Consider the following 18,698-nt stretch of genomic DNA (forward strand, 5'->3'; position numbering starts at 1 on the left):
TGGCACTCGCCCCCCCCAAAGGCCTGGCACTTGCTCCCCTCCTGCCCCCCTACGCCTGCTCTCGCCCCCCACCGCCTGCTCTCGCCCCCCCACCCCCGCTCTCCTCCCCTACCCACCCACCCCCGCTCTCGCCCCCTCCCCATTCTCCCTCCCGCCCCTCCCACCTCTCCTCCTCCCGCTCCCCCTCCCTCTCCCCACTCCCGCCCCCTCCCACCTACTCCCCTCTCCTTCCCCTCCCGCTTCCCCTCCCTCTCCCCCTCCCCCTCCCTCCCTTTCCCCCTCTCGCCCCCTCCTCATCCCTCCCCCTCCCTCCCTTCACCCCCTCCCGCTCCCCCCTTTCCCCCTCCCTTTCCCACCTCCCGCTCTCCCCTTTCCCCCTCCCTTTCCCACCTCCCGCTCCCCCTTTCCCCTTCCCTTTCCCACCTCCCGCTCCCCCCTTCCTTTCCCCTCCCGCTCTCGCCCCCTCCCCCTCACTCCCTTTCCCCCTCCCGCTCCCCCCCCCCGCTCCCCCCCCGCTCCCTTTCCCCCTCGCTCCTGCTCCCCCCTCCCCCTCGCTCCCCCTCCCACTCCCTTTCCCCTCCCCCCTTTCCCCCTCCTCCCTCCCTCTCTTTGCCCCTCCCCCCCTTTCCCCCTCCCCCTCCCCCACTCTTCCCCCCTCCCTCCCCCACCCCGCCCTTCCCTCCCTCCCCCACCCTTCCCTCCCCCCCGCTCTTCCCTCCCTCCCCCCCGCTCTTCCCTCCCCCCTCCCGCTCTTCCCTCCCCCCCTCCCGCTCTTCCCTCCCTTCCCTCCCCCCCGCTCTTCCCTCCCTTCCCGCCCGCTCTTCCCTCCCTTCCCTCCCTCCCCGCCCGCTCTTCCCTCCCTCCCGCTCTTCCCTCCCCCCTCCCCCCCGCTCTTCCCCCCCTCCCTCCCCCCCGCTCTTCCCCCCCTCCCTCCCCCCCGCTCTTCCCCCCCTCCCTCCCCCCCGCTCTTCCCCCCTCCCTCCCCCCGCTCTTCCCTCCCTCCCTCCCCCCGCTCTTCCCTCCCTCCCTCCCCCCGCTCTTCCCCCCCTCCCGCTCTTCCCTCCCCCCTCCCCCCTCCCCCCCGCTCTCTTCCCTCCCTCCCTCCTCCCCCGCTCTTCCCTCCCTCCTCCCCCGCTCTTCCCTCCCTCCTCCCCCCCCGCTCTTCCCTCCCTCCTCCCCCCGCTCTTCCCTCCCTCCCTCCTCCCCCCGCTCTTCCCTCCCTCCTCCCCCCCCCGCTCTTCCCTCCCTCCTCCCCCCCCGCTCTTCCCTCCCTCCTCCCCCCGCTCTTCCTCCCCCCCCACCCCCCTTCCCTCCCCCCCCACCCCACCCCCCCCTACCCTCCCCCCCCACCCCCCCCTTCCCTCCCCCCCCACCCCACCCCCCCCTTCCCTCCCCCCCACCCCACCCCCCCCTTCCCTCCCCCCCCACCCCACCCCCCCTCTTCCCTCCCCCCCACCCCACCTCCCTCCCTCCTCCCCCACCCCGCTCTTCCCTCCCCCCCACCCCACCTCCCTCCCTCCTCCCCCACCCCGCTCTTCCCTCCCTCCTCCCCCCCCGCTCTTCCCTCCCTCCTCCCCCCCCGCTCTTCCCTCCCTCCTCCCCCCGCTCTTCCTCCCCCCCCACCCCACCCCCCCCTTCCCTCCCCCCCCCACCCCACCCCCCCCTCCCCTCCCCCCCCCCACCCCACCCCCCCCCTCCCCACCCCCCCCTCCCTCCCCCCCACCCCACCCCCCCCTCCCTCCCCCCCACCCCACCCCCCTCTTCCCTCCCCCCCCACCCCACCCCCCTCTTCCCTCCCCCCCCACCCCACCCCCCTCTTCCCTCCCCCCCCACCCCACCCCCCTCTTCCCTCCCCCCCCACCCCACCCCCCTCCTCCGCTCACACCCCACCCCCACCCCCCTCCTCCGCTCACACCCCACCCCCACCCCCCTCCTCCGCTCACACCCCACCCCCACCCCCCTCTTCCGCTCCCACCCACCCCGCTCTTCCCTTCTCACTCCCCCCGCCACCTGGCTCTCTCCCCTCCCACCCCCCGGCCCCCCAGTTCTCACACCACCCCATCCGGCTCCCTTACCCGGCTCTCTGGCCTTTTCAGATAAGCCAACAGGCCCTTGATCCCTTGCAGCCGCACATCCTGCGCGGCTTTGGCGATGTCCCAGAAGAAGTCGAGGAACTGGCGATTCTGCTGGAGGAGGCCGATGTTTGATCCCGGGCCTCGATTTCTCTTTTTCCTCGGAACAGTCGTCCCCCCGGTGCCGGGGATACTCTCCGGGCTCCTTTCTGCCTCGGGGCTGGGGATCCACTCCGCCTCACTCGCTACAGCCATGCTGCCTTTGGTCTTCACACAAGGGTCGTGACCTCCGGGGATTCCGTTTTCCTCCTGTTCAGTTTGCTGAGGTATTCTTTATGATAGCCGACGAGCTATTAATCAACCGCCATTTATTCTCATTGAATCTGCTGAAACAGAAAGAAAATAGAATGAGAATGAGGTGGACTCGGTGATAGAATTGTGTCTGAAGGAGTTTTGAGCCGGCAAAGTTGGGGCAGTCCCGGTTGCTATGGTTCCCGGGGTCCTGGCGGCCGCTGCCTGTCTCGAGCCGGGCCCATGGCGGATTTTGACAGTTATGAGGAGCGGCAACAGCAGTACAGCAGTTTCGGGGGAGGACGGGGGTAGGTACCGGGGCTCGGAGTCCGGACGCATCAAGAGAAAGAGAGCGAGTGAGCGCGGAACATTCCCCCACTTCCCCCCCTCTCCACACCCCCACGTCCCCCCCTCTCCACACCCCCACGTACCCCCCTCTCCACACCCCCACGTCCCCCCCTCTCCACACACGCCCCCCCAGCCCCCCTCTCCACACACGCCCCCCCAGCCCCCCTCTCCACACACGCCCCCCCAGCCCCCCTCTCCACACACGCCCCCCCAGCACCCCTCTCCACACACCCCCCCCCCCAGCACCCCTCTCCACACACCCCCCCAGCACCCCTCTCCACACACCCCCCCCAGCCCCGCTCTCCACACACCCCCCCCCAGTCCCCCTCTCCACACATCCCCCCCCAGCCCCCCTCTCCACACACCCCCCCCAGCCCCCCTCTCCACACACCCCCCCAGCCCCCCTCTGCACACACCCCCCCCAGCCCCCCTCTGCACACACCCCCCCCAGCCCCCCTCTGCACACACCCCCCCAGCCCCCCTCTCCACACACCCCCCCCAGCCCCCCTCTCCACACACCCCCCCCCAGCCCCCCTCTCCACACAGCCCCCCCCAGCCCCCCTCTCCACACACCCCCCCCCAGCCCCCCTCTCCACACACCCCCCCCCCCCAGCCCCCCTCTCCACACACCCCCCCCAGCCCCCCTCTCCACACACTCCCCCCAGCCCCCCTCTCCATACACCCCCCCCAGCCCCCCTCTCCATACACCCCCCCCAGCCCCCCTCTCCACACACCCCCCCCAGCCCCTCTCTCCACACACCCCCCCCAGCCCCTCTCTCCACACACCCCCCCCAGCCCCTCTCTCCACACACCCCCCCCCAGCCCCCCTCTCCACACAGCCCCCCCAGCCCCCCTCTCCACACAGCCCCCCCAGCCCCCCTCTCCACACAGCCCCCCCAGCCCCCCTCTCCACACACCCCCCCCAGCCCCCCTCTCCACACACCCCCCCCAGCCCCCCTCTCCACACACCCCCCCCCAGCCCCCCTCTCCACACACCCCCCCCCAGCCCCCCTCTCCACACACCCCCCCCCAGCCCCCCTCTCCACACACCCCCCCCAGCCCCCCTCTCCACACACCCCCCCCAGCCCCCCTCTCCACACACCCCCCCCAGCCCCCCTCTCCACACACCCCCCCCAGCCCCCCTCTCCACACACCCCCCCCAGCCCCCCTCTCCACACACCCCCCCCAGCCCCCCTCTCCACACACCCCCCCCAGCCCCCCTCTCCACACACCCCCCCCAGCCCCCCTCTCCAAACACCCCCCCCCAGCCCCCCTCTCCACACACCCCCCCCAGCCCCCCTCTCCACACACCCCCCCCAGCCCCCCTCTCCACACACCCCCCCCAGCCCCCCTCTCCACACACCCCCCCCAGCCCCCCTCTCCACACACCCCCCCCCAGCCCCCCTCTCCACACACCCCCCCCCAGCCCCCCTCTCCACACACCCCCCCCCAGCCCCCCTCTCCACACACCCCCCCCCAGCCTCCGTCTCCACACACCCCCCCCCAGCCCCCGTCTCCACACACCCCCCCCCAGCCCCCGTCTCCACTTCCCCCCGCCACCCCACACCCACATCCCCTACTCTCCTCCCGCCCCCATCCCCTACTCTCCTCCCGCCCCCATCCCCTACTCTCCTCCCGCCCCCATCCCCTACTCTCCTCCCGCCCCCATCCCCTACTCTCCTCCCGCCCCCCATCCCCTACTCTCCTCCCGCCCCCCATCCCCTACGCTCCTCCCGCCCCCCCACCCCCTACTCTCCTCCCGCCCCCCCCCATCCCCTACTCTCCTCCGCTGCCCCCCCTTCCCCTATTCTCCTCCGCTGCCCCCCCATCCCCTACTCTCCTCCTCTCCCCCCCATCCCCTACTCTCCTCCTCTCCCCCACATCCCCTACTCTCCTCCTCTCCCCCCCATCCCCTACTCTCCTCCTCTCCCCCCCATCCCCTACTCTCCTCCGCTGCCCCCCCTTCCCCTATTCTCCTCCGCTGCCCCCCCATCCCCTACTCTCCTCCTCTCCCCCCCATCCCCTACTCTCCTCCTCTCCCCCCCATCCCCTACTCTCCTCCTCCCCCCCCCATCCCCTACTCTCCTCCTCCCCCCCCCCTCCCCTACTCTCCTCCTCTCCCCCCCCATCCCCTACTCTCCTCCTCTCCCCCCCCATCCCCTACTCTCCTCCTCTCCCCCCCATCCCCTACTCTCCTCCTCTCCCCCCCATCCCCTACTCTCCTCCTCTCCCCCCCAATCCCCTACTCTCCTCCTCTCCCCCCCCAAATCCCCTACTCTCCTCCTCTCCCCCCCCAAATCCCCTACTCTCCTCCTCTCCCCCCCCATCCCCTACTCTCCTCCTCTCCCCCCCCATCCCCTACTCTCCTCCTCTCCCCCCCATCCCCTACTCTCCTCCTCTCCCCCCCATCCCCTACTCTCCTCCTCTCCCCCCCATCCCCTACTCTCCTCCTCTCCCCCCCATCCCCTACTCTCCTCCTCTCCCCCCCCATCCCCTACTCTCCTCCTCTCCCCCCCATCCCCTACTCTCCTCCTCTCCCCCCCATCCCCTACTCTCCTCCTCTCCTCCCCCACCCCCCCCGCTCTCCTCCCCACCCCCCCCGCTCTCCTCCCCACCCCCCCCGCTCTCCTCCCCACCCCCCCCGCTCTCCTCCCCACCCACCCCCGCTCTCCTCCCCACCCCCCCCCCGCTCTCCTCCCCCCCCCCCCCGCTCTCCTCCCCACCCCCCCCCCGCTCTCCTCCCCACCCCCCCCGCTCTCCTCCCCACCCCCCACCGCTCTCCTCCCCACCCGCGCTCTCCTCCCCCCCGCTCTCCACCCCCAACCCCCGCTCTCCTCCCCCCAACCCCCGCTCTCCTCCCCCCAACCCCTGCTCTCCTCCCCCCAACCCCCGCTCTCCTCCCCCCAACCCCCGCTCTCCTCCCCCCAACCCCCGCTCTCCTCCCCCCAACCCCCGCTCTCCTCCCCCCAACCCCCGCTCTCCTCCCCCCATCCCCCCGCTCTCCTCCCCCCAACCCCCCGCTCTCCTCCCCCCAACCCCACCACCCCTGCTCTTCTTCCACCCCCCATGCCCCGCTCTCCTCCCCCCCCCACGCCCCGCTCTCATTCCCCCCCCACACGCCCCGCTCTCATTCCCCCCCCACACGCCCCGCTCTCATTCCCCCCGACACGCCCCGCTCTCATTCCCCCCCCACACGCCCCGCTCTCATTCCCCCCCCCACGCCCCGCTCTCATTCCCACGCCCCGCTCTCATTCCCACGCCCCGCTCTCATTCCCACGCCCCGCTCTCATTCCCACGCCCCGCTCTCATTCCCCCCCCCCATGCCCCGCTCTCATTCCCCCCCCACGCCCCGCTCTCATTCCCCCCCCCACGCCCCGCTCTCATTCCCCCCCCCCACGCCCCGCTCTCATTCCCCCCCCCCCACGCCCCGCTCTCATTCCCCCCCCCCACGCCCCGCTCTCATTCCCCCCCCCACGCCCCGCTCTCATTCCCCCCCCCCACGCCCCGCTCTCATTCCCCCCCCCACGCCCCGCTCTCCTTCCCCCCCCCCCACGCCCCGCTCTCCTTCCCCCCCCCACGCCCCGCTCTCCTTCCCCCCCCCCACGCCCCGCTCTCCTTCCCCCCCCCACGCCCCGCTCTCCTTCCCCCCCCCCCACGCCCCGCTCTCCTTCCCCCCCCCACGCCCCGCTCTCCTTCCCCCCCCCACGCCCCGCTCTCCTTCCCCCCCCCACGCCCCGCTCTCCTTGCCCCCCCCACGCTCCGTTCTCCTCCCCCCCCCCACGCCCCGCTCTCCTCCCCCCCCCCCACGCCCCGCTCTCCTCCCCCCCCCCACGCCCCGCTCTCCTCCCCCACCCACGCCCCGCTCTCCTCCCCCCCCCACGCCCCGCTCTCCTCCCCCCCCCACGCCCCGCTCTCCTCCCCCCCCCCACGCCCCGCTCTCCTCCCCCCCCCCACGCCCCGCTCTCCTCCCCCCCCCCCACGCCCCGCTCTCCTTCCCCCCCCACGCCCCGCTCTCCTTCCCCCCCCACGCCCCGCTCTCCTTCTCCCCCCCCCACGCCCCGCTCTCCTCCCCCCAACCCCCGCTGTCCTCCCCACAACCCCCCGCTGTCCTCCCCACAACCCCCCCACGCCCCGCTCTCCTTCCCCCCCCACGCCCCGCTCTCCTTCCCCCCCCACGCCCCGCTCTCCTTCCCCCCCCACGCCCCGCTCTCCTTCCCCCCCCACGCCCCGCTCTCCTTCCCCCCCCACGCCCCGCTCTCCTTCCCCCCCCACGCCCCGCTCTCCTTCCCCCCCCACGCCCCGCTCTCCTTCCCCCCCAACCCCCCGCTCTCCTCCCCCCAACCCCACCACCCCTGCTCTTCTTCCACCCCCCATGCCCCGCTCTCCTCCCCCCCCCCACGCCCCGCTCTCATTCCCCCCCCACACGCCCCGCTCTCATTCCCCCCCCACACGCCCCGCTCTCATTCCCCCCCGACACGCCCCGCTCTCATTCCCCCCCCACACGCCCCGCTCTCATTCCCCCCCCCACGCCCCGCTCTCATTCCCACGCCCCGCTCTCATTCCCACGCCCCGCTCTCATTCCCACGCCCCGCTCTCATTCCCACGCCCCGCTCTCATTCCCCCCCCCCATGCCCCGCTCTCATTCCCCCCCCACGCCCCGCTCTCATTCCCCCCCCCACGCCCCGCTCTCATTCCCCCCCCCCACGCCCCGCTCTCATTCCCCCCCCCCACGCCCCGCTCTCATTCCCCCCCCCACGCCCCGCTCTCATTCCCCCCCCCACGCCCCGCTCTCCTTCCCCCCCCACGCCCCGCTCTCCTTCCCCCCCCACGCCCCGCTCTCCTTCCCCCCCCACGCCCCGCTCTCCTTCCCCCCCCCACGCCCCGCTCTCCTTCCCCCCCCCACGCCCCGCTCTCCTTCCCCCCCCACGCCCCGCTCTCCTTCCCCCCCCCACGCCCCGCTCTCCTTCCCCCCCCACGCCCCGCTCTCCTTCCCCCCCCCACGCCCCGCTCTCCTTCCCCCCCCCACGCCCCGCTCTCCTTCCCCCCCCACGCCCCGCTCTCCTTCCCCCCCCACGCCCCGCTCTCCTTCCCCCCCCCACGCCCCGCTCTCCTTCCCCCCCCCACGCCCCGCTCTCCTTCCCCCCCCACGCCCCGCTCTCCTTCCCCCCCCACGCCCCGCTCTCCTCCCCCCCCCACGCCCCGCTCTCCTTCCCCCCCCCACGCCCCGCTCTCCTTCCCCCCCCACGCCCCGCTCTCCTTCCCCCCCCACGCCCCGCTCTCCTTCCCCCCCCACGCCCCGCTCTCCTTCCCCCCCCACGCCCCGCTCTCCTTCCCCCCCCACGCCCCGCTCTCCTTCCCCCCCCACGCCCCGCTCTCCTTCCCCCCCCACGCCCCGCTCTCCTTCCCCCCCCACGCCCCGCTCTCCTTCCCCCCCCACGCCCCGCTCTCCTTCCCCCCCCACGCCCCGCTCTCCTTCCCCCCCCACGCCCCGCTCTCCTTCCCCCCCCACGCCCCGCTCTCCTTCCCCCCCCACGCCCCGCTCTCCTTCCCCCCCCACGCCCCGCTCTCCTTCCCCCCCCACGCCCCGCTCTCCTTCCCCCCCCACGCCCCGCTCTCCTTCCCCCCCCACGCCCCGCTCTCCTTCCCCCCCCACGCCCCGCTCTCCTTCCCCCCCCACGCCCCGCTCTCCTTCCCCCCCCACGCCCCGCTCTCCTTCCCCCCCCACGCCCCGCTCTCCTTCCCCCCCCACGCCCCGCTCTCCTTCCCCCCCCACGCCCCGCTCTCCTTCCCCCCCCACGCCCCGCTCTCCTTCCCCCCCCACGCCCCGCTCTCCTTCCCCCCCCACGCCCCGCTCTCCTTCCCCCCCCACGCCCCGCTCTCCTTCCCCCCCCACGCCCCGCTCTCCTTCCCCCCCCACGCCCCGCTCTCCTTCCCCCCCCACGCCCCGCTCTCCTTCCCCCCCCACGCCCCGCTCTCCTTCCCCCCCCACGCCCCGCTCTCCTTCCCCCCCCACGCCCCGCTCTCCTTCCCCCCCCACGCCCCGCTCTCCTTCCCCCCCCACGCCCCGCTCTCCTTCCCCCCCCACGCCCCGCTCTCCTTCCCCCCCCACGCCCCGCTCTCCTTCCCCCCCCACGCCCCGCTCTCCTTCCCCCCCCACGCCCCGCTCTCCTTCCCCCCCCACGCCCCGCTCTCCTTCCCCCCCCACGCCCCGCTCTCCTTCCCCCCCCACGCCCCGCTCTCCTTCCCCCCCCACGCCCCGCTCTCCTTCCCCCCCCCACGCCCCGCTCTCCTTCCCCCCCCACGCCCCGCTCTCCTTCCCCCCCCACGCCCCGCTCTCCTTCCCCCCCCCACGCCCCGCTCTCCTTCCCCCCCCCACGCCCCGCTCTCCTTCCCCCCCCCACGCCCCGCTCTCCTTGCCCCCCCCACGCCCCGCTTCTCCTTCCCCCCCCCACGCCCCCGCTCTCCTCCCCCCCCACGCCCCGCTCTCCTTCCCCCCCCACGCCCCGCTCTCCTTCCCCCCCCACGCCCCGCTCTCCTTCCCCCCCCACGGCCCCGCTCTCCTCCCCCCCCCACGCCCCGCTCTCCTTCCCCCCCCCACGCCCCGCTCTCCTCCCCCCCCCCACGCCCCGCTCTCCTTCCCCCCCCCACGCCCCGCTCTCCTTCCCCCCCCCCACGCCCCGCTCTCCTTCCCCCCCCACGCCCCGCTCTCCTTCCCCCCCCACGCCCCGCTCTCCTTCTCCCCCCCCACGCCCCGCTCTCCTCCCCCCACCCCCGCTGTCCTCCCCACAACCCCCGCTGTCCTCCCACACCCCCCCACGCCCCGCACTCCTTCCCCCCCCACGCCCCGCTCTCCTTCCCCCCCCACGCCCCGCTCTCCTTCCCCCCCCACGCCCCGCTCTCCTTCCCCCCCCACGCCCCGCTCTCCTTCCCCCCCCCACGCCCCGCTCTCCTTCCCCCCCCACGCCCCGCTCTCCTTCCCCCCCCACGCCCCGCTCTCCTTCCCCCCCCACGCCCCGCTCTCCTTCCCCCCCCACGCCCCGCTCTCCTTCCCCCCCCACGCCCCGCTCTCCTTCCCCCCCACGCCCCGCTCTCCTTCCCCCCCACGCCCCGCTCTCCTTCCCCCCCCACGCCCCGCTCTCCTTCCCCCCCCACGCCCCGCTCTCCTTCCCCCCCCCACGCCCCGCTCTCCTTCCCCCCCCCACGCCCCGCTCTCCTTCCCCCCCCACGCCCCGCTCTCCTTCCCCCCCCCACGCCCCGCTCTCCTTCCCCCCCCACGCCCCGCTCTCCTTCCCCCCCCACGCCCCGCTCTCCTTCCCCCCCCCACGCCCCGCTCTCCTTCCCCCCCCACGCCCCGCTCTCCTTCCCCCCCCACGCCCCGCTCTCCTTCCCCCCCCCACGCCCCGCTCTCCTTCCCCCCCCACGCCCCGCTCTCCTTCCCCCCCCACGCCCCGCTCTCCTTCCCCCCCCACGCCCCGCTCTCCTTCCCCCCCCACGCCCCGCTCTCCTTCCCCCCCCACGCCCCGCTCTCCTTCCCCCCCCACGGCCCCCGCTCCTCCTTCCCCCCCCACGCCCCGCTCTCCTTCCCCCCCCACGCCCCGCTCTCCTTCCCCCCCCACGCCCCGCTCTCCTTCCCCCCCCACGCCCCGCTCTCCTTCCCCCCCCACGCCCCGCTCTCCTTCCCCCCCCACGCCCCGCTCTCCTTCCCCCCCCACGCCCCGCTCTCCTTCCCCCCCCACGCCCCGCTCTCCTTCCCCCCCCACGCCCCGCTCTCCTTCCCCCCCCACGCCCCGCTCTCCTTCCCCCCCCACGCCCCGCTCTCCTTCCCCCCCCCCCACCACCGTCCCCTGCTCTCCTTCCCCCCCCCCCCACCACCGTCCCCTGCTCTCCTTCCCCCCCCTCCACCACCACCGTCCCCTGCTCTCCTTCCCCCCCCTCCACCACCACCGTCCCCTGCTCTCCTTCCCCCCCCTCCACCACCACCGTCCCCTGCTCTCCTTCCCCCCCCCTCCACCACCACCGTCCCCTGCTCTCCTTTCCACCCCCCCCCCCAACACCTTCCATCCCGTCCCCACCACCTGACTCCAGCTCCCTTCCCCACTTAGCCCCGGCCTGCCACCCCGCCAGTCTCTCACTCCACTGGAGACTCGTGAAACACTAGGGGCTCGACGATGAGATATTAGCTAGAGCGGTACTGGGGTGAACTGCAGGTCACTCAATTCCACCCCCCCCCCCAATTTCACACCCAAGTTCCCTCAGCTCACCCTCCCTTCAACCCCCCCTCCCCCACCAACCACACACACACACACACCCCTGCCCTTATCTCCCTCACCCATTCACCTCTATCCCTTCAAGGTCCCTTACACTCTTGCCTGCTCTCCCTCTCTCATTCCCTTGGCTCATTCCTCACTCTTACCCCCAGAATCAACAATATTGCAACATCCCCAAAATAACAGGTTGCAATCGATTTCCTCTTGTCTGGAGGTATCAGGTTTGTAGACTCAGGTTTAGCTTTAGCCATAAACTCAGGTTTAGCTTTAGCCATATAATATTCTCAGCCTCAAAAGTTTCAAGAATTCATAAATTTATAAATGGCTGGAGGTCACCATCTCAAATCTTGATCAAATGCAATTTAGTAACTCCATTGTGAAAGCTTTCTGGAATCCTTCACTTGAATCTGCAGTCTCAAACTGAAATATAGCAGACCTTAGTGAAGTTAATGAGGAAAGTGTGTTTTTGGAAGCAGTGTTCCCACTAATGCAGAAATGTGCTTTTCCTTGGAAATTTTTCTTGTATTTCCCCAGTGCAGCAATCAGAATTGCGACAAAATAGTTAATTGTTTTGTAAGCTGTATAATGTTTTGTGATTGTATACCTAAAGGCCATTGATAAATAAAGCACACCACACTTCTCACTTGCCCATTGACCCCAAGTTTCTTACAAAGTGGGAACGCTGCTGCAAAAGGGAGATGGATCACAGGAAGATAATACATGAGATGCATGTTTATAGCAATAACGTGTGACCACCCAAGCTCTCCAGGTGGCAGTCTGGAATAAAGCAGAGCAATTCCACATTGTGTGTCAAGCCTGTTCTCCAACTTGCTATAGATCTCTGCAGTAGTGTTTATTCACTATGTTTTGAAGGTCATTATTTGCATTTGAAGCCCTGTTGTTATTTTAATGATGAAGTGCAGTCTGTTTACTTGCCATATAATTCTTAAAACATTGAGTGAAGATACCTAATACTCTTAATCATGTTTCTCGGTGACCCCTTGTTATATATTTTTAGGATTGTTGGTTTGAGGCAGCCTGAGATTAGAGCATTTGTGTGAAATTCATAAGATCATAAGAAATAGGTGTAGGAATGTGCCTTTCAGCCCCTCGAGCCTGCTCTGCCATTCAGTAAAATCATGGCTGATCTGATCTTGGCCTCAGTTCCATTTTCCTGATGGCCCCCATAACTCCTGACCCTGGTAGAGATCAAAAATCTATCTCAGTCTTGAATATATTCAATGACCCTGCCTCCAGTGCTCTCTGGGGAAGAGATTTCCAGTCTAACAACCCCCCAGGGAAGAAATTTCTCCTCCTCTCCCTCCTAAATATGAGACGCCTTATTTTGTAACTGTGCCCTTGTACTAGATTCCCCCATGAGGGGAAACATCCTCTCGGCATCTATTCTGTCAAGCCCCAATTAAATTCTTATGTTTCAATGAGTTCTGCTCTATCTTCTAAGCTCCAATGAGTAAAGGCCCAGCCGGTTCAACTTTTCCTGGTAAGACAACCTCTTTATCCCAGGAATTAGCCTAGTGAACCTTTTCTGAACTGCTTCCATTGCAAATATATCCATCCTTAAGTAAGGAGACCAGAATTGTACATAGTACTCCAGGTGTGGTCTCACCAATGCCCTGTACAATTTTAGCAAGACTTTACTTTTATACTCCATCCCCCTTGCAGTGAAGGCCAATATTCTATTTGCCTTCCTAATTACATGCTGTATCTGTATGCTAACGTTTTCTGATTCATATATGAGGACGCTCAGATTCCTCTGTACTGCAGTATTCTCTCCATTTAAATAATATTCTGCTTTTCTATTCTTCCTGCCAAAGTGGACAACTTCAGATTTTCCCATGTAATACTCAGTCTGCCAATTTTTTGCTCACATATTTAACTTGTCTATATCCTTTTGTAGACTTTATGTATTCTCACAACTTGCTTTCCTACCTATCTTTCTATCATCAGAAAATTTTGTTTAACTACAGTCTGTCCCTTCATCAAAGTCATTAATATAGATTGTAAATAGTTGAGGCTAGAGCACTGATCCCTTCTGCACTCCACTAGTTATGGTTTGCCAACCTAAAAATGACTCATTTGTCCTTTTGGCAGATTACAACCAATGCATCCACTACTCTGCAGCCACTTCCTTTAAGACCCGAGGCGTGGGCCATCAGGTTCAGGGGACTTGTCAGCCTTTAGTCTCATTAGTTTTTCTAGTATAATAAAAGCAAAACACTGCGGATGCTGGAAATCTGAAACAAAAACAAAAATAGCTGGGAAAACTCAGCAGGTCTGACAGTAGCTGCGGAGAGGAATACAGTTAACGTTTCAAGTCCGTATGACTCTTCATCAGAACTAAGAAATATAGAAATGGGTTGAAGTATAAGCTGGAACAAAAACAAAAATACCTGGCAAAACTCAGGTCTGACAGCATCTGCGGAGTGGGATACAGTTGATGTTTCGCGTCCATAAGACCCTTCATTAGAACTAAGACATGTCGAAATGAGATGAAATGTAAGCTGTTAGAGGGGGGTGGATGGGGCAGGTAGAGCTCGATAGGGGGCCAGTGATAGGTGGAGGCCAAGAAGAGACTGCCAAAGATGTCATAGACAAAAGGACAAAGGGGTGTTGACAGTGGTGATATTATCTAAAGGATGTGCTAATGGGGATATTAAGGGTAGAAAGCATGATAAGCAAGTGACAGATGGCCCTAGTGGAGGTGGGGGGAAGGGATCGAAATGGGTTAAAAGGTGGAGATGAAACAATGGATGGAAATAAATTTAAAAATAGGATGGAAAAGAAAAATATATTCGTAAAAAAATTATAAATTATTGGAAAAAGGGGAATCAGAAAGGGGGTGGGGATGGAGGAGAGAGTTCATGATCTGAAGTAGTTGAACTCAATATTAAGTCCGGAAGACTGTAGATTGCCTAGTTGGAAGATGAGGTGCTTTTCCTCCAGATTGCGTTGAGCTTCACTGGAGCATTGCAGCAGGAATAGGACAGATATGTGGGCATGAGAGCAGGGTGGTGTTGAAATGGCAAGCGACAGGGAGGTCTGGGTCATGCTTGCGGACAGACCGAATGTGTTCCGCAAAGTGGTCATCTAGTCTGCGTTTGGTCTCTCCAATGTAGAGGAGACCGCATTAGGAGCAGTGAAAGCAGTAGACTAAATTGAGGGAAGTGCAAGTGAAGTGCTGCTTCACTTGAAAGGAATGTTTGGGCCCTTGGACAGTGAGGAGGGGGTAAGTAAAGGGGCAGGTATTGCACCTTCTGCGGTTGCATGGGAAGGTGCCTTAGGTGGGAGTTGAGATGTAGGGGATGATGGAGGGGTGGACCAGGGTGTCCCGGAGGGAACGATCCCTACGGAATGCTGCCGGGGGGAGGGTGAAAGGAAGATTTGTTTGGTGGTGGCATCATGCAGAAGTTGGCGGAAATGGCGGAGGATGATCTTTTGAATGCAGAGGCTGGTGGGGTGATAAGTGAGGACAAGGGGGACCCTATCATGGTTCTGGGAGGGAGAGGAAGGTGTGAGGGCAGATGCGCGGAAGATGGGCCGTACATGGTTGAGGGCCCTGTCAACCACTGTGGGTGGAAAACCTCGTTTAAGGAAGAAGGAAGACATGTCAGAGGAATTGTTTTTGAAAGTGGCATCATCAGAACAGATGCGACGGAGGCAAAGGAACGGAGAGAATGGGATGGAGTCCTTACAGGAAGCGGGGTATGAGGAGCTGTAGCCGAGTTAGCTATGGGAGTCGGTAGGCTTGTAATGTAGTTTTTCTAGTACTTTTTCTGTAGTGATCATGATTGTCTTAAGCTTTTCTCTCCCTTTTTCCCCCTGCTTTTTTTTTACTATTCTTGGGATGATTTTGTCTCTTCTACTGTGAAGACAATACAAATTAAGTGTTCCAATTCTCTGCCACTTCCTTGTTTTCCATTATTAATTCCCCAGTTTCACCCTCAAAAGGACCAAGGCTCACTTCAGCTACTTTTTTTTTTCATTTTTACATACTTGTAGAAGCTTTAACTTTGTTTTTATGTTTCTTGCTAGTTTGCTTTCTGTCCAATTTCTCCCTCGTTATTATGTTTTTAGTCATTCTTGCTGGTTTCTAAGATTTTTCCAATTTTCTGACCTACCACTAATCTTTACAGCATTATACACCTTTTCTTTCAATTTGATATCATCCTTAACTTCCTTGAGCCACAGATGGTCTTTCTTGTATTTTTTTTTTGAGTTATGAAATATCCCCTTAAGTATCTGCCACTGCTTCTCTACTATCTTACTTTTTAATCTTTCCACTTTAGACAACTCTGTTTTCATACTCTTACATTTGCCTTTATTTAAGTTTAAGACACTAGTTTCAGATCAAAATTTTTCACCCTCAAACAATGTTAAATTCTATCATATTATGATCACTCTTACCCAGGGATACCTTTACCATCAGGTCATTTATTAATCTTGTCTCATTGCATATTACTTGGTCTAAAATAGCCCATTCCCTGGTTAGTTTCAGAATATATTGCTCTAAAATACCCTCCAAAATACACTCTTATAAACTCATCTTCTAGGCTACTCTTGCCAATTTGATACAGCCAATATATTTGAAGATTAAAAACTCTCACAATTATTGCAGTACCTTTTTTACAAGCTGCTATAATTTTTTGATTTATACTTTGTCCTACAGTGTAGATACTGTCAGGGGCCTATAAACTACTCCCAACAGTGACTTCTTTCCTTTGCTACTTGGTATTTCCACCCAAACTGATTCTACATTTTGGTTCTCTAAACAAAGATCATTTCTCACTACTCTTTTGATCTCAATCTTTATTAACAGAGCCACTGCACTTCCTTATCCTTTCTTCCTGTTCTTTTAAAATGTCAAATATCCTTGGATTTTCAAGTCCCAGTCGTGGTCGCTTTGCAACCATGTCCCTGTAACATCTATCATACATATTTCTTTCTATTTATGCTATCAATTATTCCATCTTGTTACAAATGCTGTGTACATTCAGATAAAGAGCCTTTAATTTTATCTTTTTACCACTTTTCCTACTCTGACCTTATTTGTTGGTGCACTCTTATGTTTGTACATAACATGTACATCCCTTTCTGTCACACTCTGGTTATCCTAACCCGCATCGCTACCCTACACTATTGCCTTGTCCTTTCTCTTTAACTTTCCAAATCTCCCCTCACATGAACACTTCTCCCCATCCCCTCTACTATTTAGTTTAAAGCCCTGTCTACAGCCCTGGTTATATGATTCACCAGTTCATCAGCACGGTTCAGGTAAATACCGTCCCAATGGTACAATTGCCTCTTTCCCCAGTACTGGTGACAGTGCCCCATAAACCAATTCTCATTTCTCATACCCAATCTCTGAGCCACATATTCAACTCTGTGATCTTATCACTGAATCTTTACAGTGCAGAAGGAAGCCATTTGGCCCATCAAGTCTACATTAGCTCGCTGAAAGAGCATTCTACCTTTCCCCACTCCCCTGCCTTATCCCCATTACCTTGCACATTCTTTCTTTTCAGATAGCAATCCAATTCCCTTTTGAATACCTTGATTGAACCTGCCTCCACCACCCTTTCAGGAAGTTCCTTCCAGACTCCAGCCACCCTCTGGGTGAAAAAGATTTTCCTCACATCACCTCTACTCCTTTTGCCCATTATTTTGAATCTGTGCCCTTTAGTTCTTGATGTACTCTTGAGTGGGAACAGTTTCTCATTATTTACTCTGTCCATACCCCTCAGGATCTTGAATACCTCTATCAAGTCTCCTCTCAGCCTTCTTTTCTCCAAGGAAAACAGACCCAACCTCTCCAATCTATCCTCATAGCTACAGTTGTTTATCCCAGGAATCAATCTTGTGAATCTCCTCTGTACTCTCCAATGTCTCACATCCTTCCTCAAGTATGGTGCCCAGAATTGGATGCAGTACTCCAGATAAGGCCTAGCTAGTGTCTCACAAGTTTAACATTACCTCCTTACTCTTGTACTCAAAGCCCCTATTAATCAAACCTAGGGTACCATATGCTTTATAAACTGCTCTCTCAACATGCCCTGTCACCTTCAATGACTTAAGTACAAATACACCGAAGTCCCTTTGTTCCTGCACCTCCTTTAGAGTTTCTCCCTTTATCTTATACTGTCTCTCCATATTCTTCCTGCCTAAATGAACCACCTCACACTTCTCTGCATTGAACTTCATCTGCCATTTGTCTGCCCAATCCACCAACATGTCTTATGTCCTTTTGAAGTTCAAGACTATCCTCATCACAGTTGACAATGCTTGCAACCTTCGTATCATCTGCAGATTTTGAAATCATGCCCCACACACCACAGTCTAGGTCATTAATGTAGCAATGGTCCCAACACTGACCCTTGGGGAACTTCACTACAGACCTTCCTCCAATCTGAAAAGCAACATTTGTCACTACCCTCTGTTTCCTGCCAATATCTTATCCAAGTGCCTACCTTCCCTTTTATTCCATGAGCTAGTCTATTGCATGGCACTTATCAAATGCCTTTGGACACCACATCAACAGCATTGCCCTTATCAACCTTCTGTGTTACCTCCTCAAAAAACTCCAGCAAGTTGATTAAACATGATTTTCCTTACTGAATCCATGCTTGCAATATTATCCCTTTGAAGGTACCCATTGTTCAACCACCGTCTTTTCCACCAACATTTGATTCCAACTCACTCGACTCAGATGCATTCTTCTTAATTATCCTATACCTGCCTAAGTTACTATTGATTTTGTCCCGAACTATAGTTTCCAGAAGTTTCCTTACCACTGAAGTCAAACTGACTGGTCTGTAGTTGCCAGCTTTATCCTTGCACCCCTATTTGAACAAGGGTGCAACATTCGCAATTCTCCAGCTCTCTGGCACCACCCTGGTGTCTCAGGAAGACTGGAAGGTTATCACCAGTGCCTCTGAAATTTCCAATCTCACCTTCCTCAGTATCCTCGGATGCATGCACCCCATCTGCTCTTGGTACCTTTTCAATTTTAAATAGAGATAGCCTTTCTAATACTTCCTCCTTCTCAATTGTAAATTCCTCGAACACTCGAGTGTACCAGTTACCTCCTCTCTCACCTCGGCCTGGATAGCATCATCATCTTTTGTAAAGACGGATGCAAAGTACTTGTTTAATGCCTCTGTTTCTCCCCTGCCTCCACATGCAAGTCTTCTCATTTATCCCTAATTGGCCCTACCCTTTCTTTTACCACCCTTTTATTATTTACATGTTTGTAGAAGACCTTGGGATTCCCTTTTATGTTAACTGCCAGTTTCTTTTCTTGCTCCCTCCTTGCTTTTATGATTAGTTTTTCACTTCCCCTCTGGTACTATATTCAGCCTGATTCTCCACTGTATTTTCTACCTGACATCTGTCATTTGCATACTTCTTCCTTTTCATCTTCACCTCTTTTCTCTCGTCATCCAGGATGCTCTAGATTTATTTGTCCTACCTTTCGCCTTCATGGAGACACACCTTGACATTGCTTGCAATACTATCTCTTTGAAAGTAGCCCATTGTTCAGCCACCGTCTTTTCCATCAACATTTGATTCCAACTCACTCGATTCAAATGCATTCTCATCCCATCGAAGTTGGTTTTCCTCCAATTAATTATCCCTGCTCTAGCTTGCTCTTTGTCCTTATACACGGCCAACCTAAACCTTATGATACAATGGTCACTGTCTG

The 18,698-nt window shown here is 61.2% G+C and overlaps 2 protein-coding genes across 3 annotated transcripts in view; one reads left to right on the top strand and one right to left on the bottom strand.

Moving 5' to 3' along the window:
- mybbp1a (MYB binding protein (P160) 1a) overlaps positions 1 to 2,363 on the bottom strand; it is a 90,328-nt gene extending 87,965 nt beyond the window's left edge. For both annotated transcript variants that reach the window (XM_041198271.1, XM_041198270.1), the window contains exon 1: positions 2,076 to 2,363. In XM_041198271.1, coding sequence (XP_041054205.1) covers positions 2,076 to 2,327 — 252 coding nt within the window. In that variant the 5' untranslated portion in view covers positions 2,328 to 2,363. The remainder of the gene's footprint in view (positions 1 to 2,075) is intronic.
- Positions 2,364 to 2,606: 243 nt separating this feature from the next.
- eif4h (eukaryotic translation initiation factor 4h) overlaps positions 2,607 to 18,698 on the top strand; it is a 92,100-nt gene continuing 76,008 nt past the window's right edge. Inside the window, exon 1 of the mRNA XM_041196675.1 lies at positions 2,607 to 2,671. Within this exon, the coding sequence (XP_041052609.1) occupies positions 2,607 to 2,671 (65 nt within the window). The remainder of the gene's footprint in view (positions 2,672 to 18,698) is intronic.

Source organism: Carcharodon carcharias, chromosome 10 (assembly GCF_017639515.1).
Source record: "Carcharodon carcharias isolate sCarCar2 chromosome 10, sCarCar2.pri, whole genome shotgun sequence".
Classification (NCBI taxonomy): Eukaryota; Metazoa; Chordata; class Chondrichthyes; order Lamniformes; family Lamnidae; genus Carcharodon; species Carcharodon carcharias.